Raw genomic sequence first — 26,453 nt, forward strand, 5'->3', positions numbered from 1 at the left:
CAGTCCCACCCCGGATTGTTTTCGAACAACCACAAATTTGGCCAGAACCTTGTCTCAAACGGTGAACAAAACATGGATGTTTTGGATCCACAGGCCGTTATACATAGCGCCTAACATACAATAACAATGATTGCAGTCAATGAAGTTCAGCATTCATTCATTGCTGGCAGTTGATCCAATAACGCGAATTTTGCGCCGACCGCCCGAAGAACTCCTACCCCGAGATTCTATAAAACAGTAGGTGACAAAACTATAATTCTAAAGTAGAATTTAAAAAAATACACCCCCCTCCCCCAACGTCAAAAAAGTTGCTAACCTTGGTCAAAGTGGAAATCCCGAGGGTGCAGTCACCAACAGAAGTCGCGCGCGACACTATTCAAACCCAGAGCACGAGAGGAACGCGCGGACTGGCGTAAATGCCAATCAAACAGGGGTGTACCCTGTCAACATCAACAGCAGTACTGCAAAACCTCACCACAACTGTCAGATCACAGCATTTCACGTTTCGACATGCACACTCATTCATTTTGTTTTCCGGGAACATTTTAAATTCTGGCGACATCTTGTTGATATTATTTCTAGTTTGATGCGTGCACCCCTTTTCTCGGAAACATCGTTAGCATGCAGCATTTCCGTTCCTTTTCGGCGTGACGCCATTAAATTACTCCACATTGACATGGCGTGTTTTTATTAATTTTGAGAGACGTCTGCGGTTTTTTAAAAAATTAATGGTGTGTACTGTTACTAATGATGATGTGAACTAAGCTTGCTGATTATCCCTTCGCCGAATAATTTTCACGGCCTTGAGTCTCGCTCCTTCCTTTTTACTCCTCTTTGCTGGTGGAACTGAAGAACGAGGTTGAATAGGACTGTGAGGAAGAATAATCTGGATGCACCATGACCAACAGCAACGTGAGTGACAAATTCTGGAAATTCCATTTTATGGTGTATAATTTTTCTTATTTCCCCTCACCTAAAAGGAGCTGAAGATTTTAAGTTTGTAAAAGCCGTTTGAATAATTTTTAAGGGCTTGTTAAAAGCATATGATTGAAGTAAAAACAGCTGAAGGGTCACTGGACCCGCAACGCCGACTCTGCTTTCTATTCGCGGATGCATACCTGTTGAGTTTCTTAAGCAATTTCTGTTTTTGTTTCAGATGTCTAGCATTCACAGTTCTTTAGATTTTTGTTTAAAAAATAGTTGAAGTATACGTTTAGTGACCAAAATCAGGAACGCATGACCTTTTTGTTTTCTAACCTGCTTTGTGACTTCAATGTTCGTATCCAACAGTCATTTTGTTTTACTGCTTTCAGAGACAGGAGTGGAATCTCAGGAGGCTGGATAATTATGTACTGTTATCTATGTTAGACGTTTTTAAAGCGGTCGATGAGACCGTACAAATTGAACATTAGGTGTACAAAAACGAAATCGGGATAATACAGATAAGATTGTTCAGTGAGCACATAACATAATTAGTATCAAAACAGCCGTCGGTGAAATTTCAGGATACATAGGAGTGTTTGGCTAAGTATGCTGAGTACTGAGACGATGCAGAGTAGCAACCAAAACCACTAATTAAAAAAAGTTAACAGCAAAATACTGTGATGTTGAAAGTCATTTCTGAACTGCTGAAACGTCTTTACGTCTGACAGCATCAATAGAGAAACAGTTGATAGAACCAAATATGACTCCTATTCAGAACTGAAAAACAGTAAAATGTGCAGGTAGGAATGTGGAATACCGTTGTTTCATCTATAAGCATGACCCTGAGCTTTGGTCACATGCCATTTTAATTCACCATCTTCCTCTCATGCTCATGGTTTTGATTTCTGCGTAGTGCAGAGATCAACGAATATCCCTCCAAAGCTTTCCTATTCATGTACTCATCCAGATGCCTTTTAAATCTTGTAATTGTACCAGTACTCACCACTGCCTCTGGCAGTTTATTCCATACATGCACCACCCTGTGTATGAAAACGTTGTCCCTTGGGTCCCTTCAAATCTTTTCCCTCTCACCTTAAATCTATGCCTTCTAGTTTTGGACTCCCTGCCTGGGAGAAAAGACCTTGACTGTTCACCCTATCCATGCCCCTCATGATTTTATATATCTCTAAGAGGTCACCCCTCAGCCTACGACACTGCAGAGAAAACTGCCCCAGCCTATTCAGCCTCTCGTTACAGCTCAAACCCTCCAATCCTGGCAACATCCTTATAATTCATTTCTGAACCCTTTCAAGTTTAACAACATCCGTCCTATAGCAAGGAGATTGGAAGTGAATGCAATATTCCAAAAGTGGCCTAACCAAAGTCCTCTACAATTGTAACATGATGTCCTAACTCCTATACATGATTCCATGACTGATAAATGCAAGCGTACCAAATGCCGCCTTCACTATCCTGTCTACCTGCAACTCAGTTTTCAAGGAACTATGAACCTGCGCTCCAAGGTCTCTTTGTTTGGCAACACTCCCCAGGTCTTTACCATTATGTGTATAAGTCCTGATTTGCACCACTAAAATGCAGCACCTCACCTTTATCTTGATTAAACTTAATCTGCTGCTCATTGGCCCATCTGATCAAGGTCCCATTATACTCTGGGGAAATCTTCTTCACTGTCCGTAACACGGCCAATTTTGGTGTCATCTGCAAATTTATTAACCATACCTCCTATATTCACATCCAAATCATTTGTGTAGATGACAAAAAGCAGTGGACCCGGCACTGATCCCTGTGGCACATTTCTTCAATCCAAAAAGCAAGCCTTCACCACTACACTCTATCTCCTACATTCTAGCTAAATGGCTAGTTCTCCCTGTATTCCCTTTGATCCAACCTTGTCAACCAGTTGTGGTCTGGACCTTTTTCAACTGGCTCTGGTGCGACTTTTCCCATAGTCAGTACAGGATGAATAAAAGTTTCCTCCAAATAAAAAGCAAAGCAAACCAGTGCATTTGATCCCGAACGTGAAATCCTTTCTCTCACTACGAACTCTATCCACCATTTGCAGTTGTGTATGACTCAAAAATGAACTTCTGACCACCAATGCCAAAAGTGCCTGTTTTTGCCTTAATAGCATCGCTTAACTTGGTCTCTTCCTTCACTCATGTGCAGCTGAAACTCTTATTCATTTGTTAGTTACCTCAAGGCTTGATGATTCTGCTGCCCTCCTGACTGAGTTTCAAATAAAGTAATTTTCAGGAGATCTAGGATTTTGCTGCCTTGCCTGTGTCCTGATTTTATATGAAGTCTCGTCACACCATGAGCTAACAGTATTGCAGTTGCTTCTAGTCTGGCAATAACTCAAGTTTTAAACTTCTCATCTTCATTTCCAAATCCTTCCTTAGCTGTGCCCCTCTCTATCTCTAATTTCCTCTAGTACTGCAACACTCCTTGATCCCTGTGATCTTCCAATTATGGCCTGTTGCACATGTCACTTTTTTTTTAAAGCTGTGTCTTCCCCTGCTTAATTTCTGAACTTTGATATGCTGTAACTGGGTTTACCTTGCTTTCAACCTGCCTACCCTCTTTTTAAGACCTTCCTTAATGTATGCCCATCTAATCAAACTTTAAGCTACCTGCCTTGATATGTCCTTATGTAGCTAGGTATTTTTGTTTGAAAACTTTCCTTTGTATGAGCCTTCGAACATTTTAATGAAAGAGCTACATCAGTGCAAATAGTTCCAATGGAATTTTTATTTCCTTATTCAAATATCTTTACTGTTGTTGATTTATGGAGCTTTATCCAACAATGTTGCTATTTACTGCTTTTTCCTTGTCCAATGATATTTATGATGCATTTCATGGCCTAAAATTGCAAAAGCGGAAATGGTGGACAGAGTGATGGGTTAGAGGGAGAGGCTGAACAGGCTGGGGATTCTTTCCCTGGAGTATCCAAGGCTAAAATCATGAGGGACATGGGAGGAGTGAATAGCCAAGGTCTTTTTCCAAGGGTGGGGGACCCCAAATCTCGAGGGCATAGATTTAACGCAGGAGGGGAAGATTTAGTAAGGTCCTAAAGTATAACCTTTTTCATGCAGAGGATGCTGCATATAATGGAATGAGCTGCCAGTGGAGGTGGGTACAATTACAACAGTAAAAAGCATCTGGATGTGTATGTAAATAGGAAGGGTTTAGAGGGATATGGGCTGAGTGCTGTCAAAGGGGTCTAGGTCAGATTGTGATGTCCTGTCAGCACTGACGAGTTGGACCGAAGGGTCTGTTTCTGTGCTGTATGACACTGATTCTGTAACTGAATATTTGCAATGCATAGAGATAAACAGAAGTTTTTATTTTTAATATACTTGTTTTCTTTTTAACATTTTTGTCAATAAAAGTTGTGTGGAATTCGTACATGCATCTTCATTTTGTTGCTCCTCAGAGTATTTTTGACATTCTGCAATTAAAATGATACAACAAACCGCAGAATGGAGACAACCAAAAATGTGAAGCGTTTATTTGTTGGGGGACTGCATCACACAGTCTCTGAAAATGAAATTAAAGAAAGATTTAGCACATTTGGTGCTGTGACGGATGTGGATCTTGTGTTCAGGAAAGACAATGAAGGTAATGTCAATGTGCACGGTTTTGTGTAGTGTAATTGAATTCAGATCTGTACTATCTAGTTGCTTAATTCATAATTGCATAATTTAAACACCGAGATCCCGACTGTCAGTGATGTCGTGGTTCCACAGAGTGTGAGGTTAAGTCCTTGAAGCTACAATTCTTTAACATCACTGGATTGATGTGAACCTTTCTTGTTATTACTGTAGCTTTCAAACAACAAACTCTGAGAAAGTCTTATTCATGTGAGGTAACTGGGTTTTTAATGGTCTAATAAATCATACATATGACCCAAAAAGCTTTCTTGCTCAAGAACCTAGTTTTAGATTTGCGCAATATCAATTATTTCTATAATGAACGTAGAAAAATGACTAGGCCCTTCACCTCCTTGAGCCTGTTCGACCATTCAGTGGCTGCGGTGTGGCAGAACTCTAGATATCTGCGTTTGGGCCATACTCCTTAGAATCACTTTGCTTAACAAACATTTATCTATCTAGATGTGAGTTTGTTTGCTGAGCTGGAAGGTTTGTTTTCAGACATTTTGTCACCATTCTCAGTAACATCATCAGTGAGCCTCCGGTGAAACGCTGGTGTTATGTCCCACTTTCTATTTATCTGCTTAGGTTTCTTTGGGTTGGTGGTGGAAATGACACGACCAACCCAAAGAAACCTAAACCGATAAGTAGAAAGTGGGACATAACACCAGCACTTCACCGGAGGCTCACTGGTGATGTTACCTAGAATGGTGGCGAAACGTCTGAAAACGAACGTTCCAGCTCAGCGAGCAAACTCACATCCAGAACCTCAACCTGAGCTACAAATCTTCTCAAAACTCACTATTTATCTATCTAAGATTTAAAACGAACAACTCAACCTGCACCCACTGCCATTTGTGGAAGAGAGTTCCAAATATCCACCATCCTTTGAGTGTGAAAATGCTTCTAAACATCTCTCTTGAACAATCTGGCCCTAATTCTCAGTCAATACCCCCAAGTTCTAGAATCTTAATCGGTGGAAATAGTTTATCTACCTTGTCTCTTCTGACTTGGTCACCACAGATTGTTGCTCATTTGAAATTTGTGTAGGTAAAAGCAAAACCCGGGCTTTGTGGACAATTTTCCTACAGATCAGCAATGAATATATCCTCAGAATCTGGGATGTTCGTTGATTTTTTTTTACAACAGGTTACATCCCCTCAGATTTTGTTTTTTTCCTTTCTTCTCCTTCATCCTGGATCACCAATGAATTTCCCAAATTGGTAATTTAGTCAAAAATGATATACAAATCCCAGTGAGGTACAATCCTCAGCATCCTATATGAGAACATGTGCTTTATTCATGTATCTGTCAGATTCTTTAGTAATAGGGTTTTTTTTAAGATTTCAAAGCATATCTTATTCTCACATTAAATCAGTGATTGTCACAACCACAAGACATGATCACCATGTAGATTAATATAGCTTGTGCAGCTCCGTTTTAAATTTGGAGGAGTTCCTCTTAAAGCAGACAGCAATCTAGTCTTATTTAACAAGTTAAAGATTAGTTTACTACTAAGATGGATCATAGTGTCACCTTCTTGGAGTTCTGTATCTTATACAGCCAGGTATCATCATGCAACAAAATTTGTGCTATGCTAATTTTAAGGAAGCAAGGGTGTCCTCAAAACAATAAAGTCAATTATGCTGAGTTCCTTTGAATTTCTTCCTCCTGTCTGTTGCTTCACTCTGAAGGCTGAATTCTTGTACCCTTTTTGTCTGTGTGTAAAGTCTTTCAAGTAGTTTACATATCTGAGCATGTCTTTCTCTGTATGCCATACGGAGCTTGCAGCTGTGTAGGCAAATGATTTGGAGCATCCAAGGTTTTTGGCTGCTTGCTTCCAGTTGGAGTCAAGATTCGTCTTTTCACACAAAAATCTGTAATGCTGTAACTTCTTTGATCATGACAGTGATTATATTCTATTCTCTAGGTAATCCTGTAAAGACCTTTGGTTACGTTAATATCAATACCGCAGAAACAGAATTAAAGCGATGTAAGTACACAATTTTCTTTCAGTACTCTAAGTCAATTTATCCTTTATGCAGATTCCTGTTACAATTTTTGTTCGCTGTTCTATTTTAGAAAAGGTACTGAATTGCAAATAAAATTTTTGTGTTTTTAATTCATTCATGGGAGGTGAATATCACTGGCTAGCTCAGTATCTATTGCCCAACCCTAATTATCCATAGGGCAGTTAACAGTCGACCACATGCTGAGGGCCTGGAGTCCCATCTACCCAAATCAGGTCAGGATGGCAGAATACCTTCTTCAAAGAATATTAGTGAACTCGATAGGTTAGTGGTTTCATGGTCATCGTCTGGCTAGTTGTTGAAAATCCATAGTGTTGTAATTCTGTAATGCACTGGATGAATCTTTGGACAATTACTTCTGTCTAGAACACAGCAAAGCACTTGAAGAGAGTTAGCTGACTGAATACTTCTCAGTCAGTTGAAGAATATACATATAGACAATCAGAAAATAAGCTAATCAAATCCTTTGGGGAACAAAGGGAAGGATTATTTGTGATAGCTGCTTTATCTCCACTATTAACTCTGTTGAGGTGCTTATGTTCAACAGTTCTATTTATGTTTGATTTCTAGGTATTTCGATTCTGAATAAATCAAGATGGAAAGGTGAAATGCTGCAAGTTGAATTAGCCAAAGAATGTTTTTTGCATAAGTGAGTTTTATGCATTAATCATTTTACAGATTGTTAATTTTTGGTTGTCTTTATTGTTTTGCAAAGTTCAAACATTTTGACATTCTAAAGTAATTAAGAATTTATTCTTTCACAATTTTCCGACAGTATATTTTTTGTTGAATAATAGAATGTTTGGTCAATTTGTTTGCATCGATAGAAATATTAGTTTGCTAATCTATGTGTGGAAAACATGTGTATATATTGTACTCAAGATGATGGTGTCAGTTTAGTTCAGTTGACTGCCTGGCAGGTTTGCACTGCAGAGTGACACCACAATGGTGCATTCAGTTCTCAACTGGCTGAGGTTACTATGAAGATCAGCCCTTGTCAGCCTCGCCCCTCTCTTGTGGTGTGGTGACTGTCCGGTTAAACTATCACCACTTGTCTTAGGAGAGGGCAGTCTGTGGTCCTGTTGAACTATGGTAACTTTACATTTGAGATGGATGGTGATCTGAAATAAAAACGATGTGTTGAAAAAAAACTCAACAATGCTGATAGCATCTGTGGAGAGAGGACGAAAGTTAATATTTTGAGTCCAGTGTGATTCCTCTTTCAATTTGTATTGTAATTTGCCAGCAAATTACAAATTATTTATGTTCCAGAATTATCCTCCTCATTCTGAAGAAAGTACTTGTTCTTTCTCCATTAGCACTCTGTTTCTGTCCCAGTGCAATAAAAAAAACAAATAAACTGAAGGTAAATGTTTCCAAATTGAATTATTAAATAGATACTTCAAATTCTAACTTTGACATTATTTTTCAGAATAAAACTCTGATTTCCAAAGCTTTTCCCAAAGCTTTCTTGGCTTTTGTGCATGTGCAAAATATAAGTTCAGAAGCAGTGTTTAGAGCTGATGAAGAGTAGTTGTTTTCTGGTTGAGTTTTCAAAACATGCTTGATAAAGTACAAGTTATACTTTTGTAAAATTAAACTTTATAGAATTTAAAGGAGAAAAACAGAATGGATACAGAATTGGCTGAAGAATAAATATGTTGGATCATTATGTTCTGGAAGCAGATACAGCCAGGTCTATATTGACCATTGTACTTTTTGTACATATTAACCTCTTGGATTTGGGTATGCCTGCTCATAATTTCAAAATTTACTGGCAGCATAAAGCTTGAAATGTGGTATTCTATGAAGTGTGTAGTAATAGTCTGCAGGAGGACATGAGCAGATTGCTAATGTAGCCGGATAGATGGCGCATGAAATGTATTACTAAGAAATCTTGAGTGATACATTTGGTAGCAAGAATGAGCAGAGTCTGTGAACTAAATTGCAATAACAGAGATTGATTTGAGGGATCTATGTACACAAATCTTTGAAGTTTGCAAGTCAAGATGTTGAAAAAGCATTCAGGAGTCTTGACTTTATTAAATAGATGCAAAGCGTACAAAAGTGATAGAGTCATGCAAAATCCCAGCAATAGTTTTGCGTTGAATTCGTCTGTATCCTGGGCAATTTACATGTGCAGCAAGTGATAACAGTTGAGCACTCGGGTTTTGGGATTTCGCAACTTGAGCAGCTGCTAGTATCACTAAAGTGCACCTACACACTGAGAGCTGTGTGGACAGCGCATTTCAGAAGGCTTGCTTCCTGTTTAACAGTGTGCGGATAGATCAGGAATGTTTGATCTCCAGACAGTCAAGGAGGACCGGGCATGAAGTCTGTTGAGTACATATTTGCCAGTGATTGATATTCAGTTCTCTATATTGGTTCGATTAGTGATTCATCTGAGATTGAAACCAGAACCAGATCAATGGCATTGTGGATGGTGTACATATACGGAGAAGCAGGAGGAATATTGGAAAACCAGTTGTAATGAGGAATTTTACAGTTAGAGGAACAGACCTAGTTTGGGGCATGTTTTTGTAACCACAGATGTGAATCCAGAACGGTATGTTGCTTCTTTGGTCCCGCTATCAAGGATATCACTGTACGTTTCCAGAGCATCCTGAGTAAGGTGGATAAGCATTTTGAGATCATCATGTATGCCACTACCTTGACATAGGCAGAAAGAAAAATAATATCCTGTAGACAGATTTTGGGAGCTGGGAAGAAAACTACTAAGCAAGATATCAAAGATCTCTGGAACATTCTTGATGCTGTATGGTTATGCGGATAGAACTAAGAGACTAACGGAGATGAATGGATGGTTGGAGAGATGGTGTAGGAGGAACAACTTTGGATTTGTCGAACTTTGAAAATTGATAATGGTGGTTAAAACCACGGAGATGATTGAATCAATACGAATAAATTGTGTTCACTGGCAGTAAGCTTGGTTAAATGGAGGACAGATCTTTATGATAGTTGACAAAAAGAAAGGTAACCTGAGCAGTAAAACATTAAACAGCTCATTGCTTCTAGCAACCATTCAGAGAGTAATCAACAGCAATATTCAAAAAGGAATGGGTTGAATACATGAAAACCCTGCAAAATTTTGACTGTGTGGAAAGTGCAAAGATGTGACACTAGTTCTTCCAAACAGCAACAGGCATGGTGGCCACCTTCTGTGTTACATAATTCTGCACGTCTACTACTAGGTATTTACGTTAGAAATCACATGATGGCAGGTTATAGTCCAACAGATTTATTTAAAATCACAAGCTTTTGAAGCGCCGCTCCTTCATTAGGTGAAGAATTAGTGCTCTGAAACCTCATGATTTCAAATTAACCTGTTGGACCACAGCCTGGTGCTGTGTGACTTCTAACTTTGTCCACCCCAGTCCAACGCTGGCACCTCCCCATCATAGATATTTCAGGAACATACCAAGAGTTGGGCATTTTTTTAAAAATGCAAGTTTTGCATCAAAACTCACTTCTGCATACATTCTGTAGGCTTGCTCAAGAGCGAAAAGTTGCAGCTAAAAATCAGTTCAAACCACAAGTTAACAGCGTCAACAAAGTGCTAGAGTCGCTGAAGAAAGCTGGTGTTGAAAACTTCAGCATCAAGTCTGCTGTACCAGGAACAGAAGTACCTGAGCATAAGGCAGGTGATAATGTTCTCAAATTGCCTTAATGTGATAAGCAATTTTGCATCAGTTAATTTCGTAGTTTTTCTTGCCTCAATTGAAATACGTGTAAAATAGTGATGGAGTAATGTCATAATAAGAAGCATTTAAAAAGTATTGAGTTCACCCTACCTACAGTTTGCCCAACACAGCTTTAATCTACTTCTTAAATGATTCCAAGAGTTTCCACCCCCACTACCCAAGTAGGAAACACATTCCAGTATTTGATCACTACCTGAAAAAAATTATTGTTAGTGATCCGACCTTTTCCTTAGCTGATTAGACCCTGATGCAAGATAAATTAAGAAAATAATGTAAAATTGAATATACAGGTGCATTCTGGAGGAGTTACTTTGCTTTATACTATTTTGATATCACTTTGAGGACTTTCAGCAGTCGTTTCAAAGCTAATGAAAACCCATTTATTTGCACGTGCTTGTTTTCTTTGTGCCGTGCTGGCCAAAATTGGAGATGGTTCAAAGAGAACTTTACTGTTTGTGCATCACATCTTTCAAGTGGCCTATTGATGTGTTTTTACTCTTCAGATATGGAAGTTGTCAGCAGCTCCATTCTTGGATGCCCCAAAGAAAGGTGATATTGAAGCTTCCCAGCAATTACAGTTGTTTTAGTCTACATTAGGACTAGCGCCCCTTGACTCTGGTACCATTCTGGTAAATCTCTGACGTCTCCCTAAGTCCTTGGCAACTTTGTTGAAATGCAGTAGCAATGGTTGGATATAATACTTGAGATGAGATCTAAGAATTAATTTTAAAAGCATGCCATCGTTTCCCTATTTCTGTGCACACTATGCATTGTGAATGACTAATGCTGTATTTCTGAAACACGTAGTGTAAATTATGTATTGGGGAGCTGCCACAAAAAAAAAGTGCTATTAAGCGTTATTGTATTTGTGTAATAAATCAAATACATTTCTTTAAAAATCCCTCAGGACTGGATTGTGAGTAAATTTGGAAGAGTGTTACCCATCCTTCACCTCCGACAAAAAGGTCAAAAGAAAATATCCTTTTTTAATAATAAAGATGTAACAAAGGTTGTTGGAGAAATACTTTAAAAGCTAATGTTAGAAATAAAGAGAAACAATTAGAAAATTATCATGAGGTTCTGGAATTCTGTGTTTTGCGTGTGTTTTTTTTTTTCGGTTGTTCTGACAGCTTTTAAACCAACACTAAAATTTAAATTTACTTTTCCCCCTTCCAGGCAAGGTGGTTTCGTGTAAAATGTTTCAATATTTCTCTAAGATAACAAAAGTGTGGAGCTGGATGAACACAGCAGGCCAAGCAGCATCTCAGGAGCACAGCTCTCTGATGAAGGGTCTAGGCCCGAAACATCAGCTTTTGTGCTCCTGAGATGCTGCTTGGCCTGCTGTGTTCATCCAGCTCCACACTTTTGTTATCTTGGATTCTCCAGCATCTGCAGTTCCCATTGTCACTGATTCCATATTTCTCTAGCCGTTTACACTGATATTTCTACCAAAAAAGAGAACACCACCTAGACCAGCCATATCTTACTCTGCGTAGAGAATAGTGTTTGTGTAGGGGTCTTCATTACCTTAGACATCGTAAAGCTTTTTGCAACCAATGAATTACTTATGATGTGTACATTCTCCACTAGTTGTTGCCTATTACTTTGGAACATGGTTGTGGCTTTCAGAGGCCAATAAACATGGTCCCTGAACATAATCCAGGTGCTCTTACAGAGACAATGTTCCAGACCCCACCATCCTTAGCTACTTCGTCAATGACCTTCTCTCCTTCTCTCCATCAATAGGTCAGAAGTGAGCATTCTCACTGATAATTGCACAATGTTAAGCCTGTTCACTTTAGAGGTGATTCAGAGGAGGTTTACTGAATTGATACCTGAAACAAGCATGATATTGTATCACTAAAATGTTAGATTGGGATCGTTTTTGCAGGAATGCTGAGCAGTGACTACCTTTGACAAGAATTGGAAAGGGTGCAAAAAAGATTTACAAAGATGTTACTGAGACTGGAGGGCTTCAGTTATAAGGGGAGGTTGGATAGGTTTTTGTGCTTCAGTCTTTAGACTGGAACTTGAGCCCGTAGCCAATTGGCTGAAGGTGAGATCAATGCCATCAAGTTACATTTGATACCATTGAGTACAGTTCCAAAAAGCACTAAGAAATAAATATACATTCTCCCTCCAAAGGTATCAAATGCATTTTAATGTGCATTATAATCTTTTTGAAAATAAAAGAACTGAAGAAACTGCAAAAGCAAAATAGCAACAGTCACTGGAATCTGAAACAAATTGCTTGAAATGCTCAGCGGGTCAAGCAGTATCTGTGAAATAAAAATAAACTGCTGAAAGATCATTGACCAAAACCTTTCACTGTGTTTCTGTTTATAAGTGTTGTCTGACTTGTTAAGTACTTACAACATTTTTTTGGAGAAACTGCCTGCTTGTATTTTGTTATTATATTAGTTCATTTGGAAATACTCTGCTGGATGTTTCTTAACTTAAGTTCACATAATCAAGTATGATCCTTCTAAATATTGTCATAATATCAAGAAACTTGATTGTATGACAAATTTTGAAGTCAAAACCCCAGTAACCAACCTAACATGGCATCTAGAAGAACCAGATGATGAGGAACTAAGTAAGAAAAAACGGGGGGACTTCCCTGCTACACAGCCTGCTAAGAGAAAGAAGCTATCTGTCAACAAATACAATGTGGTGGATTCCAATAATTCTGACAACAATTTGACAGTAAACAAAATGTTCTCATCCACAGTGGAACATAATGGCAAGAGAGAATCTAATAAGGATAAATTCATTGCAACAATGGGGAACAAGTTTGCTTTCTCAAAATCACCCTGTGTGGGTTCTATAAATCAAAATGTTGGCAGACAAGAAAATAATGCCTCGAGCAAAAGTAGTACTTGGTCAAAAGCTCAAATGGCATGTCATAGTTCTGACTTTGAAGAACTGGAATTGATCAATGAAAGAATGAAGAATAAATGTGAAGAGCTTAGTCAGGCAGAAGATAAACAGCAAGACATGCCTTTGGAAGTAGTTGGTGAGGATTACATTTTAAGACATCAAACACATTGGGCACCGAATGATTTGTGGAAAGAACTGTTGGAAGACATTAACATTAATCACAGGTCAAATGATAGTGATGGTGATTATGATTCTGCAGATACTGATGAAATTATCTCTGGGAAAAAGATTTCTCACAAAAGTTTGCCAAGAACAAAATCTAACAGAAAACCAAATCCTTCGAATTCCAAATCTAAAGGCAGTCCTAAGAAAAAGGAGTGTAATTCTAACAATAGTAGCAGTGATGAAGATTCCGAGGAAGAGAGTTCTGAATCCAAACTGGATTCCGATTATGAAGAAATGATGAGTAGGTGTTACCGAGTTGACTTATCGCTAACTGATCTTGAACAATTGGCAAACAGCTCCTCCAAAGTTAAGAAAGAAAACTTCAAATCACAAAGTGATTTGAACTTATTTAAAAGAATCTCATCACAGCCTTCCCTGGTAAACTCATTGCCTTCAGCTTCAGGTGCAGAAATTTCCCAGGGCATGCCTGCCTTGATGAAAAATACCATGCCTAATAGCATCATATCAGCTATTCAGGACGAGGACAGCACCGACTGTGAAATGATACCCGAAAAACAACTGTTTAACCCATCTCATTCAAAAAAGACAGTGTCTCTGTTCAAGCCCGAGGAAGACAATAACAAGGGAGATAAAATAATTAGTGACCAATTAGTTTTGGAAGTGAAGAGGAAGAAGAATACAGAATCGGGCAGTTATTCTGAAACCACAGCTGTTGACAAAAAGAAAGTTCATCGAACCAAGAATCTGGTACCCTCTGATTCTGGCAGTGATGAGGAACATGATTTCAAACCACCACCATTTAAAGGAACAAAATTTCTTCAATTCAACACACCCACCATGTCCATTCCTAGCCACAAACTTAACTTTGGTATTTCTGAAAATAAAACAGAAAAGTCAAAATCTATAACACAAAATTTGTATAACTCTGAATTACTAAATGGAGTAAAATGCAGTGAGGCAGTAAATGCTACGAACCAAAAAATGGTGCATTTTAAGCAAACTGACTCTCCAAAGATTGAAGCCTCAACTTTACCAGTTGTTGAAACCAGTCACGTGAATGAAAAGAGAGAATGTAAAGCTGGAATTGATAGTTTTAAAAAGTGTTTATCGATTGAGAATACTGCTAGTAGTTTGGTTGCAGGAACTCGAAATTTGGAGAAGCATTTATTGGACAATCAAAAGAGGCTGGCTGCATTACATGAAAGACAGAAAGAAAATGAGATGCAGAAGAAACTCATTCAAGGAGCCCTGTCAAATTTGGTATGTTAGAATTATTCAGTTTTCTTTTCAATTATAAGGTATTAACTTCATAACTTCTTCACACTATTTTGTCTTTCAGATCGCTTGCTCTGTGATCCTAGAATACCTTTTATTGGATTGTGTTAATTGCTAACTACTCTAAGCCTGTTACCAGTCATTTCAGTAGTTTCCTGCATATTTATAATCACAGCATACACTTTTGAACCTAATTTTTAAAACTAGCACCAAAGCATGATTTGTCTCATAGATTTTCCTGTAAACTCATACGCATGAAAGACATGTCTCCAGGCAACAGCAGAACACCGGTCTTCACAAATGTGCTGGCTTAGAATAAAGAAATAGACTTTTGTGAATTCCTCCCCACTGATTGCACATGTACTAGAGACTTGATTCCAACCAAGCCATCTGAAGAGGTGTCAAACAGCTTGAAAGGATTGCTACCTCCTTGCCCTATACGATTTATACAGTTGTCTGGTTGAGAAAGGGTACATGGAGGTAAACATCATGAAAAGGGAGGAAATCGAATCAAAAGAATTAAATTAAGCACTTAAGAAAAATTACCTATGTATAAGAGCAAGAATTAGAAATAATAGTCCACATGCTTAAAAATATATTTATACATTACTTGTTGATCCCACCTTGAAGGTGGATCTAGTACAATTTTAGAGATTTTCCAAAGTAAATAATCGCTAATTTTCTTTTTAACTTATCGGTACCTTACTGTCTCATCATTTTACCTTTTTTATCTCTTTGGCCTTTGAACAAAATAGTTTTTTTTATATACATACATTGCTATAGGACAGTCAGAAACCTGACAAAAGGAAGCACATTGTCTTTGATTTTGAAGAAGAGAGTGAAAACAGGGTGCTGTTTAAAGATGTTGGAGAAAATTTTAAAGAAGGCACAAACGTATCAGCAGAAGAAGGCGCAGAAAGTCAAAGAAAATTACATGTTGCAAAAGTAAGCTTTTGTTATGTATTCAACTCATATTTCTGGTAACTACTTAATGGGTTTGTAACTCTGAAAGTTATCAGTAAATCTCAGCATCCAGTTGCCATGGTTCACGTGTGACTTTGTGAAATAGTCTAATGCATTTTGTCGTAACAATGTGCTTTAGACTTCAAAATAATCCCATTGTGGCATATTTAATACCTTTACCATTTCTCACAAAAGCCATTTTTGAGTCCTGAGTCTGCCGGTTATGTTGAATTGTGAAACATAATGTGGCTTGGGTCTAAAGAACTGCGTTGAAACCTCCTGCAGTCATTCAACTGGACCTGTTTAATTCAGGTTTAAGATGCATTGGATTTGATTTCTCAAGGAATGATTTTCACTTTCTTTTTTCTTGACAAGTTCGTTGGTCATTTGCTGTGGTACAAAAACAAAACTGAAAAGTAAGAAGTATCTTTAACAAAAACCGATATCGTAACAACCCACAGAGGATAATCGGACAAAAGTGGTGGCAAAGCAAAATGTGGGACTGCCAAAAGAGATAGCTGAAGAGCTTAGGTCTGAAGATTAATGGGTGTTACAGTTGGATTGCTGAGAATGAAGCCAAGTTAGGCCAGTTACATTTGAGGTGGACAATTAAACACAGGGATTGTGGACAACTTTATCAAAAACAGAAGAAAAGTTGAGTAGAGTCGATGCACCATAATCACAGAAAATGACTTCTGTATTTTGGTGTGGGTTTATTTTAGTGCTGTACCAGGACTGGAACTGTAGAGAATCAAACATGGATTTGCAAGAATGAGTTGGGAGCCGTTAAATATTTTCAGAAACTTTGGAAAAGAAAGAGAGGCAAAGGTATGGCAAATTCTTAAGAACAGCAGAGTAAAGAATGTTTTGCTTTATGGAGAGGATGATTCTGACCTCTTTAAAGCCAAAGGGACAATACCAGAGGAAAGATCACTGATCTAAACAGATTTGTGCTACCTTATTTGAATTTCGCACCTTTTGGACTTAAAAGGACAGAATATGGGGGGGACTATAACTAAGGCCAAGTGTGAGAGGTGAAAAATAGGTATATTGTGTTTGTGGGCCAACACAAATGGACAGCAGAAGTAATTCAGAAATCAAGTCCTTTTGAAATATTTTGAGGGGCGGAACAGTCGCTATGTATAAAGTTGTAAGTGACTTTTTTTAAACAGGAATGAAGGTAGAATGTTCTGCTGGAAAGATTTGGGAAAATTCAGCAGTAATAGTTAAGAGATAGCCGAGTGGGTTTTAGTGACCTTGAGAACAGAGAAGTCAGCTCTAAAGTACATCACGTAACAAACAAAGGTCAGGTAAGAAGGACTGCCTTGAACATCAAGGCAGTATTTGATGGAGATGACATAATAGAGCAATGACAAAACTGGAGTCAATTAGAATCAAGAGGAAATTTCTCTGTGGGTTGGAGTGGCACAGAGTACAAAGGATGATAGTTGGGTTTCTTGGAAGTCAACCATTTCAGCCCTGGGACATCACTACAGGAATTCCTCCGTGTTGTGATCTAGGTCCAGCCCTCTTCAGCTACTTCTTCAATAACCTTCCATCAATTATAAAGTCAGAAGTGGGAATATTTTCTGATGATTGAACAATATTCATCATGTTTTGGACGTGTCAGATATTGAAACAGTCCATGTCCATATACTAATGAGTAGAAAATAACATTTTCATCACAGAAGTGCCAAACCATCTCAGAGAGATAAAGTAACCATCAACTGTTGACTTTGAATGGTATTATGATATTACTGAATCCCTCACAATCAACATTTTGAGAGACACCATTGACCAGGATCTAAATTGGATCAATTGTAAAACTACTGCTAACCATGACTGGTTAAAAGAGCAGGTCAGAGGCTAGGAAATCTATAGTGAGTCACATTTCATCTTCCTAAAGCTTAACCACCATCTAAAAGGCACAGACTAGAGTACAACGAAACACGCTCTACTTTGCTTGATGAATACAGTTCCACAATACCCAAGAAACTTAACACTGTCCGGATAAAGGAGCTCACTTAATTGACCACCAGGTCACCACTTTCCACATTGACTTTCTTCACCACCATTGCACATGACAGCAGTGTAAACCATCTACGGGATGTTTTGCATAAAGATTCATGAAGGCTCCTGTGAGAACACCTTATAACTAGCAGCCCCTACCATCAAACAAGAACAAAAACAGTATATTCGCCAGCATTTATTGTCCATCCCTAGTTGCCCTTGAGAAGGTAGTGGAGAGCTGCCTTCTCGAACTGCAGCTGAGTCCAACTGAGTTTCTGGTCAATCACAGCCCCAGGATGTTGATAGTGGGGGATTCAGCGATGGTAACACCGTTGAATGTCCCGGGTGGTGATGAGATTTTCTGTCTCTTATTGGAAATGGTCATTTCTGGCATTTGTATGACAAGAATGTTACGTGCCACTTGTCAGCCCAAGCATGGATATTGCCCTGTTCATGTTGCAATTGAACACAGGCTGCTTCAATATCTGAAGAATCACAAATGGTGCTGAACATTGTGCTACCTTCAGTGAACATCCCAATTCTTTTCTTATGATTGAAGCAGCTGAAGATGGTTAAGCTTAGGGCACTCTCCTCAGGAACTTCTGCAAAAATGTCCGTGAGCTGAGATGACTGACTGACTTTCAACAATCACAGCCATCTTCCTTTATTTCAGATATGACTCCTACCTGTGGAGTGTTTGCCCCCTGATATTTGTTGATTCCAGTTTTACTAGGGCTCCTTGATAGCACACTGGGTCGAATGCAGCCTTAATGTGGCTTGATGTCAGGGTCTATCACTCTCACCTCGTTTCTGGGATTCAGGTCTTTTGTCCATGTTTGAACCAAGGCTTGAATGAGGTCAGGAGCTGAGCAGCACTGCAGAACCCAAACTGGATGACTGAATTAATGCTGAGCAGGTGCTGTTTGATAATACTGTTGTTGAGACCTTCTGTCACTTTACTATTGATTTGAGAGTAGACCAATGGGGTGGTAATTGGCCACGTTGGATATGCATACTGAATACAGACCTGAGCCATTGCATTTTTGTACTAATTTTGCATTTCAAAGCTTAATTGTTGGGTAAAGGGTTCTATGTCCCTACTACTAGCCTTGTAAAAGAAAAAGATATCTTCCAGAACTTTTAGTCCAGCATTCTTAAAAATCAGCTCTTTGATTTTCAGTTTTACCTGTCCTAATGTTACGAGATACTCAACTTTTCGAGGGTCTTTATCTCTTCCAGGTAACTTGCAGCTGGATAATAAAGTGTGAAGCTGGATGAACACAGCAAGTCAAGCAGCATCTCAGGATGCTGCTTGGCCTGCCGTGTTCATCCAGCTTCACACTTTATTATCTTGGATTCTCCAGCATCTGCAGGTCCCATTATCTCTGATCATAACTTGCAGCTAGATAGTGGATTACATTATTGTAAGCTAAAAGAAATTCAAATTCTTCTAAATTTACCTTTAGGCTTTTGGAAAAAGAACCATTGGGAAACTGTTTGATAGTGAGGAGGAGGACAATGAAGATTACAGTGATGAAGATTGCAGTGGAAGATTCAAAATTAAGCCTCAATTTGAAGGAAAAGCTGGTCACAAGGTAAGGATGTTGAATGTAAAAATATTCTGAATTTATTTTTGGTGCATCATTTTGCAGATGGATTGAAAATTTGAACTACTAAATGTTGTCAACTTATGCCAAAATAAGTGCCTCACATTGTAATAAGGTCATTGTTTCTTTGATTTCAGGATATAGTTCTGAAAAGATAGCCTGAGCCAAATTAACAGTAACTATTCTTTGCACCGAAATGGAATTAAAATTCAGTTTATTTATGCTTGCAAGTATGTATCTTGCAAGTAATTGCAACCACATTTTCTTACTCGTTTTTGATATCCAAAGACTTTAAGTACATTTTCTTCTCTTGCTGGCCTAGCTGAGTGGCCATTGACCTGTGCTTGTTCGTTGCAGGAGAATAGCAACATTGCTGGAATTAAGGGTATTTGGAGCAAATCATTTTGCACACGTAGGTAGAACAATTTAAAGCATAATTTTTTTTGGTTTCGTCCCACCATCATTCAGACCATATTTTTGACTGATGTCTACAGGAAATCCATTTGGACAAATCGTTTTTAAAAAAAAAAATTAGCCACAGCAGTAAAATAGACTGGCCTGATTTGTCCAAAGAGGTGCAAACTGAGCTGAAGTGAAGTGGCGCAGAAGTATAGTGCCAGCTCTTGAGTATGTTTTAATTTTAGAAACTTTAAAATGACAATGTTTTCAAAGTTCAAAGTTATTCATACTTCCTTTGCTAGCTGTTTGACTTACAATCACGATTTGGAACTGATGAAAGATTTCGCATGGATAAACGATTCTTGGAAAGTGAAGATGAAAATACAGGTGATTACAACGCAGTTTTATGAATACACGTCTTTGACCAGTTTACTAATGACTGTATTTAAGGTAACTTTGATGTTGTGGCCATTTCGGAGACATGGATAGAGCAGGGACAGGAATGGTTGTTGCAGGTTCCGGGATTTAGATGTTTCAGTAAGAACAGAGAAGATGGTAAAAGCGGGGGAGGTGTGGCATTGTTGGTCAAGGACAGTATTACAGTTGCAGAAATGATGTTTGGGGACTCGTCAAGTGAGGTAGTATGGGCTGAGGTTAGAAACAGGAAAGGAGAGTCCACCCTGTTGGGAGTTTTCTTTAGGCCTCCAAATAGTTCCAGAGATGTAGAGGAAAGGATAACAAAGATGATTTTCAATAGGAGTGAGAGAGACAGAGTAGTTGTCATGGGGGATTTCAACTTTCCAAATATTGACTGGGAACACTATAGTTCGAGTACTATAGAAGGGTCAGTTTTTGTCAGGTGTGTGCAGGAGGGCTTCCAGACACAGTATGTAGACAAGGCCAACAAGGGGCGAAGCCACATTAGATTTGGTACTGGGTAATGAGCCTGGCCAGGTGTTAGATTTGGAAGTAGGTGAACACTTTGGTGGTAGCGATCACAATTCTGTTATGTTTACTTTAGTGATGGAAAGGAATAGGTGTATACCAATGGGCAAGAGTTAGAGCTGGGGGAAAGGCAATTATGATGAGATTAGGCAAGATTTGGGGAGCATAGGATGGGGAAGGAAACTGCAGGGGATGGGCAGGAAGTGTGGAGCCTATTCAAGGAAAAGCTCCCGTGTGTCCTAGATAAGTACGTACCTGTCAGGCAGGGAGGAAGCTGTAGAGCGCGGGATCCGTGATTTACAAAGGAAGTGGAATCGCTCTTCAAGAGGAAGAAGAAGGCTTATGTTAGGATGAGATGTGAAGGCTCAGTTAGGGCTCTTGAGGGTTACAAGGTAGCCAGGAAAGACCTAAAGAGAGAGCTCAGAAGAGCCAGGAGGACACATGAGAAGTTGTTGGCGGATAGGGTCAGGGTAAACCCTAAGGCTTTCTATAGGTATTTAAGGGAAAAAAAAATGACGAGAGTAAGATTAGGGCCAATCAAGGATAGTAGTGGGAAGTTGTGTGTGGAGTCAGGAGATAGGGGCAGCACTAAATGAATATTTTTCGACAGTATTCACTCTAGAAAACGACAATGTTGTCGAGGAGAATACTGAGATACAAGCTACTGGACTAGGTGGGATTGCGGTTCACAAGGAAGAAGTATTAGAAATCCTGCAGAGTGTGAAAATAGATAAGTCCCCTGAGCCGGATAGGATTTATCCTAGGTTCCTCTGGGAAGCCAGGGAGGAGATTGCCGAGCCTTTGGCATTGACCTTTAACTCGTCATTGTCTACAGGAATAGTGCCAGACGATTGGAGGATAGCAAATGTGGTTCCCCTGTTCAAGAAGGGGAGTAGAGACAACCCTGGTAATTATAGACCAGTGAGCCTTACCTCAGTTGTTGGTAAAGTGTTGGAAAAGGTTATAAGGGATAGGATTGATAATCATCGAGAAAAGAATAAATTGATTAGAGATAGTTAGCACGGTTTTGTGAAGGGTAGGTCGTGCTTCACAAACCTTATTGAGTTCATTGAGAAGGTGACCAAACAGGTAGATGAGAGTAAACCAGTTGATGTGGTATATATGGATTTCAGCAAGGAGTTCGATAAGGTTCCCCACAGTAGGCTATTGTACAAAATGCGGAGGAATGGAATTGTGGGAGATATAGCAGTTTGGATCAGAAAATTGGCTTGCTGAAAGAAGACTGAGGGTGGTAGTTGATGGGAAATGTTCATCCTGGAGACCAGTTACTAGTGGTGTACCGCGAGGGTCGGTGTTGGGTCCACTGCTGTTTGTCATTTTTATAAATGACCTGGATGAGGGCGTAGAAGGATGGGTCAGTAAATTTGCAGACGACCCTAAGGTCGTTGGAGTTGTGGCTAGTCTTGAAGGATGCTGTAGGTTGCAGAGAGACATGGATAAGCTGCAGAGCTGCGCAGAGAGGTGGCAAATGGGGTTTAATGCGGACAAGTGTGAGGTGATGCACTTTGGTAGGAGTAACCGGAAGGCAAAGTACAGGGCTAATGATAAGATTCTTAGCGGTGTAGATGAGCAGAGAAATCTCTGTGTCCTTGTACACAGATCCTTGAAAGTTGCCACCCAGGTTGACAGGGTTGTTAAGAAGGCATACAGTGTTTTAGCTTTTATTAATAGAGGGATCGAGTTCCGGAACCAAGAGGTTATGGTGAAGCTGTACAAAACTCTGGTGTGGCCGCACTTGGAGTATTGTGTACAGTTCTGGTCACTGCATTATAAGAAGGATGTGGAAGCTTTGGAAAGGGTGCAGAGGAGATTTACTAGGATGTTGCCTGGTATGGAGGGAAGGTCTTAGGAGGAAAGGCTGAGGGACTTGAGGCTGTTTTCATTAGAGAGAAGAAGGTTGAGAGGTGACTTAATTGAAACATATAAAATAATCAGAGGGTTAGATAGGGTGGATAGGGAGAGCCTTTTTCCGAGGATGATGACAGCGAGTATGAAGGGGCATAGCTTTAAATTGAGGGGTGAAAGATATAGGACAGATGTCAGAGGTAGTTTCTTTACTCAGAGTAGTAAGGGAATGGAACGCTTTGCCTGCAACGGTAGTAGATTCGTCAACTTTAAGTACATTTAAGTCACCATTGGACAAGCATATGGACGTACATGGAATTGTGTAGGTTAGATGGGCTTCAGATCAGTTTGACAGGTCAGCACAACATCGAGGGCCGAAGGGCCTGTACTGTGCCGTAATGTTCTATGTTCTAGGTAAGTATATTTGTTAAAGTGCCTTGGCAAAAAATCACAGGTGCAATGCTGTTTGAGAAATTCAGTCCTTGGAAACAGGTTTGTGATATCTGCTATGGAAAATCTGGGAAAGAATTTCTGAAGCAGATCCCTACCATAGAAAGGAGCGGCACCACAGTGTGAATCTGTGATGCCATATCTTCTTGCCAACCTTCTGTAGGCATTGTGGACTTTGTATAAGACAATGAGAAAATGACAGTTTTGTGAATGCCAGCAATTCCATTTCTTGTCTGGAAACATGCAACAGTTGGTCGGGGCACATAGTTATCACCTGAATTTCACAATTGCATGTATTACAAAGCATTGGAGACATAGATTTTTGGAAATCTAAGATTATCAAAGAGCAATATTATGTTTTGGGTGGTGATGGGAAGAGCAGAACCCCAGTCAGGAACTGAGGGAATGCAGAGTGAAAATGAAGACCAATGTTTAGCCAAAGTTCAACCTCCTAATCTCTATCTATTAATCCTTGCCATGTCTTTGAATGCCAGATGAAGACCACTTTATTTTCAACAGCATCTTGTAGAAGGATTCTTTTTATATTGCAGAAGAATCTGTTACAGATAAAGGCCAAAATTCTGAGGATGAAGAGTTTGCTGATGAAAAAAAGAGAACACTGAACATCTTACAGAGTGTTATTGAAGCTGATGATGAAAAGTCTGAACTCAGGAAAGAACAAGGGCGATTCAAAAAATTCAAGTTTGTATTCATTAATGAGTTTAATTTGTATGTACATGTAGAACTGGTCACTGCCTAAAATGATTTATTTCATAAACTAAATCACAGCTTTTCCTTTATGACTGATTTCTGATTAGCTTTTAAGAAATGATAATTCTGCTAGTCAGTGACCAATGTCACACGATTTCTCTCTCAACCTGTTGATAAAATTTAGTGGTAAGGTTAGTGCAAAATGTGAGGTATTTTCATCAAAATCTCTATAAAATTGCAGGCAGTGAATTGCAATCTGGCAAACAGTTTTTTTTCCTCTGATGAAGGGTCTAGGCCCGAAACGTCAGCTTTTGTGCTCCTGAGATGCTGCTTGGCCTGCTGTGTTCATCCAGCCTCACATTTTATTATCTTGGATTCTCCAGCATCTGTAGTTCCTATTATCTCTGATACTAGTTTTTATCCTCAACTTGTTCTAAGAACATGGATGGAAACACCCAGTTTTCTGAAAAGATTAAAAATTGCAATAGATTTATAAAGTGATTCAGTTATCCGTTGTGAATTGGGCATTTTTAAACTAAGCTTCATTTACATTGGAGAGTTAGGTTCCACAGTGTACCTCAAAATTCTGGATGTGAGTTTGCACTCTGAGCTGGGAGGTTCGTTTTCAGACGTTGTGTCACCATTTTAGGTAACATCATCAGTGAGCCTCCGACGAAGCGTTGGTGTTATGTCCCGCTTTCTATTTATCTGGTTAGATTTCCTTGGGTTGGTGATGTCATTTCCTGCGTTGGTGATGTCATTTCCTGTTCTTTTTTTGACAAATAGAAAGCAGGACATAACACCAGCGCTTCGTCGGAGGCTCGCTGATGATGTTACCTAGAATGGTGACGAAACGTCTGAAAACTAACCTTCCAGCTCAGCGAGCAAACTCATATCCGGAACCTCAACCTGAGCTACAAATCTTCTCAAAACTCGCTAGCACCTCATAATTATGTACAAGCTTCATATCAATATGAAGATTTGGTTCCGCACTCTACATCTTTATATTCAGACCAGCACTCTTCCTTTAAAATGTTGCAACTGCTATATTTTATCATTCTACATAATCTGTCCTGAAGTTATGCTTTTAACTCCCATATTTGCTGGTACTAATATTACTAGTATGTTTGCAATGTGACATTTGAAGCATCTGCTGTATTTTTAAATTGGATGTCTATCAATACTTTGCTCCGAAATGTTTCTTTTCAGAGATGTTTCTGCTCTACGATATGATCCTACAAGAGAAGATCACATATGCTATGAAAGCAGGGTAGATGAATCCAAGCCAAAAAGGTATTTTTTGTTTTGCTGAAGCCATATGATGTAATGCATGATAATCTATAATAATATACAAATCAGCCACCCATTTTATTTTCAACTATAATAATGTAACTTTGCATTTCTGTAGTTCGCCTTTGTGACAGTTCAGAATGTTTAACAATGTTGTCATTCAGTTGTGATATATGAAAAAAGCAGTATTTAATGATAACATACAGCCTTGATGCACTGGCACAACACTATGGAGATAGTCTTTCCTGCCAAATTAAATAAAAATTGTGTATGATAACGCACCAAGGATCCAAAATATTATGCTGCAGAATAGTAAAGTGTGGAAGCTTTGTGGTTGTGAGTTGGATTTGAGCAAATAGGATTGTTACTTTTTTCATCCCTCCCAGTCAATCTGTTCAAAAGTTTCACAAGGATATGTAGGGTTGCCAATATTCGTTGGCATTGCCACATGAAGGAGAAACTGCAGCTGAGGATGCTTTCACTAGAAGAATTGTTTTACTTGAGTCTGTGTTTAATAATATAGTGCATTTCAGAGTCAAAGATACAATTCCCTGCGTGATTTGCTACAGCTACGATTTTCAGACTTCTGCATCTTTTTGATTATAAAGGATAATTTACTTCAAATTAATCAATGGAGCACAATGTAAATCATGCAGTTTGCCGACATATTAGAGTTGTAATGAGTTGCATCAATCTTTGGAAAATCGAGTGGAGGTTTCACTATTCTTTAATACCTCCAGCACCATCAGATAGTATTCTGCTGGATGACTGTGTATTTTGTGTCCTGTTTAAATTTGTGCCAATTTGAAACATTGGTACACACAAAGTACCATTTGCCATGATTTTAAAACTTAGACAAGTCCTCCCATTTACTTGTCCCTTCCTCTCTCTGTAAACGTCTTCAGAAGTAAAAGGCTGAAATCTCTGCATCTTTTTGCTGCCCTGATTATCATGGTTCCATCACGAATAATAATGCCCTCAAATGTCAAATTTCAAATTTCAAATACCTACTCTCTTATTATTGTATATCAGTTAATGAAATTTCTGGTATACTCATTCAAGAAATTTGAAGCAGTTTCTGTGATGTGACGAGTGCATTTGTGTTTATTGACTTTATTAAAGAGCCATGTTTCCATGTCTGTCATCACCCATGAAATAAAGTTAACAGATGTTTTGTGTCTAGTTATTTTGGCCAATTAATTTAATTACTTGGTATTAGATGACAGGAGACAATGAGAAATAGGAAAGAAATCAATGCTGAAACTGGATAGAAACTTTTATTGGGAAAGAAAAGAGAATATTCTTCAAAAGTCGATAAAGAAGAGTGCAAATATTGGGAATAAAACTAACTTTAAGATTCTGTTTTCAAAAATTCTTTATTACTTTTCCCTGTTAGAAATGATACCTATAGGTGCCTTATGAAATTGAAATGTTGAAAAACAGTTACAACCGTTAATTACAGAAATTGTAAATGCTGGAAATACTCAGCAGTTCAGTCAGCAGCCATAAAGCTCCTGTTAGTCA

The 26,453-nt window shown here is 38.8% G+C and overlaps 2 protein-coding genes across 2 annotated transcripts in view; one reads left to right on the forward strand and one right to left on the reverse strand.

The window, feature by feature from the left end:
• cenpp (centromere protein P) overlaps positions 1-401 on the reverse strand; it is a 307,375-nt gene extending 306,974 nt beyond the window's left edge. The window contains exon 1 of the mRNA XM_048547325.2: positions 317-401. The gene's annotated coding sequence lies outside the window, so the exon portion shown is untranslated. The remainder of the gene's footprint in view (positions 1-316) is intronic.
• A 33-nt stretch (positions 402-434) lies between these two features.
• Positions 435-26,453, forward strand: part of nol8 (nucleolar protein 8) — a 43,059-nt gene continuing 17,040 nt past the window's right edge. Inside the window, exons 1-12 of the mRNA XM_048547627.1 lie at positions 435-912; positions 4,379-4,563; positions 6,526-6,588; positions 7,196-7,274; positions 10,133-10,283; positions 11,255-11,323; positions 12,814-14,673; positions 15,472-15,633; positions 19,128-19,256; positions 19,970-20,054; positions 23,480-23,630; positions 24,849-24,932. Coding sequence (XP_048403584.1) covers positions 4,425-4,563; positions 6,526-6,588; positions 7,196-7,274; positions 10,133-10,283; positions 11,255-11,323; positions 12,814-14,673; positions 15,472-15,633; positions 19,128-19,256; positions 19,970-20,054; positions 23,480-23,630; positions 24,849-24,932 — 2,972 coding nt within the window. The 5' untranslated portion in view covers positions 435-912; positions 4,379-4,424. The remainder of the gene's footprint in view (positions 913-4,378; positions 4,564-6,525; positions 6,589-7,195; positions 7,275-10,132; positions 10,284-11,254; positions 11,324-12,813; positions 14,674-15,471; positions 15,634-19,127; positions 19,257-19,969; positions 20,055-23,479; positions 23,631-24,848; positions 24,933-26,453) is intronic.

This window comes from Stegostoma tigrinum, chromosome 11, assembly GCF_030684315.1.
Source record: "Stegostoma tigrinum isolate sSteTig4 chromosome 11, sSteTig4.hap1, whole genome shotgun sequence".
Taxonomy (NCBI): domain Eukaryota; kingdom Metazoa; phylum Chordata; class Chondrichthyes; order Orectolobiformes; family Stegostomatidae; genus Stegostoma; species Stegostoma tigrinum.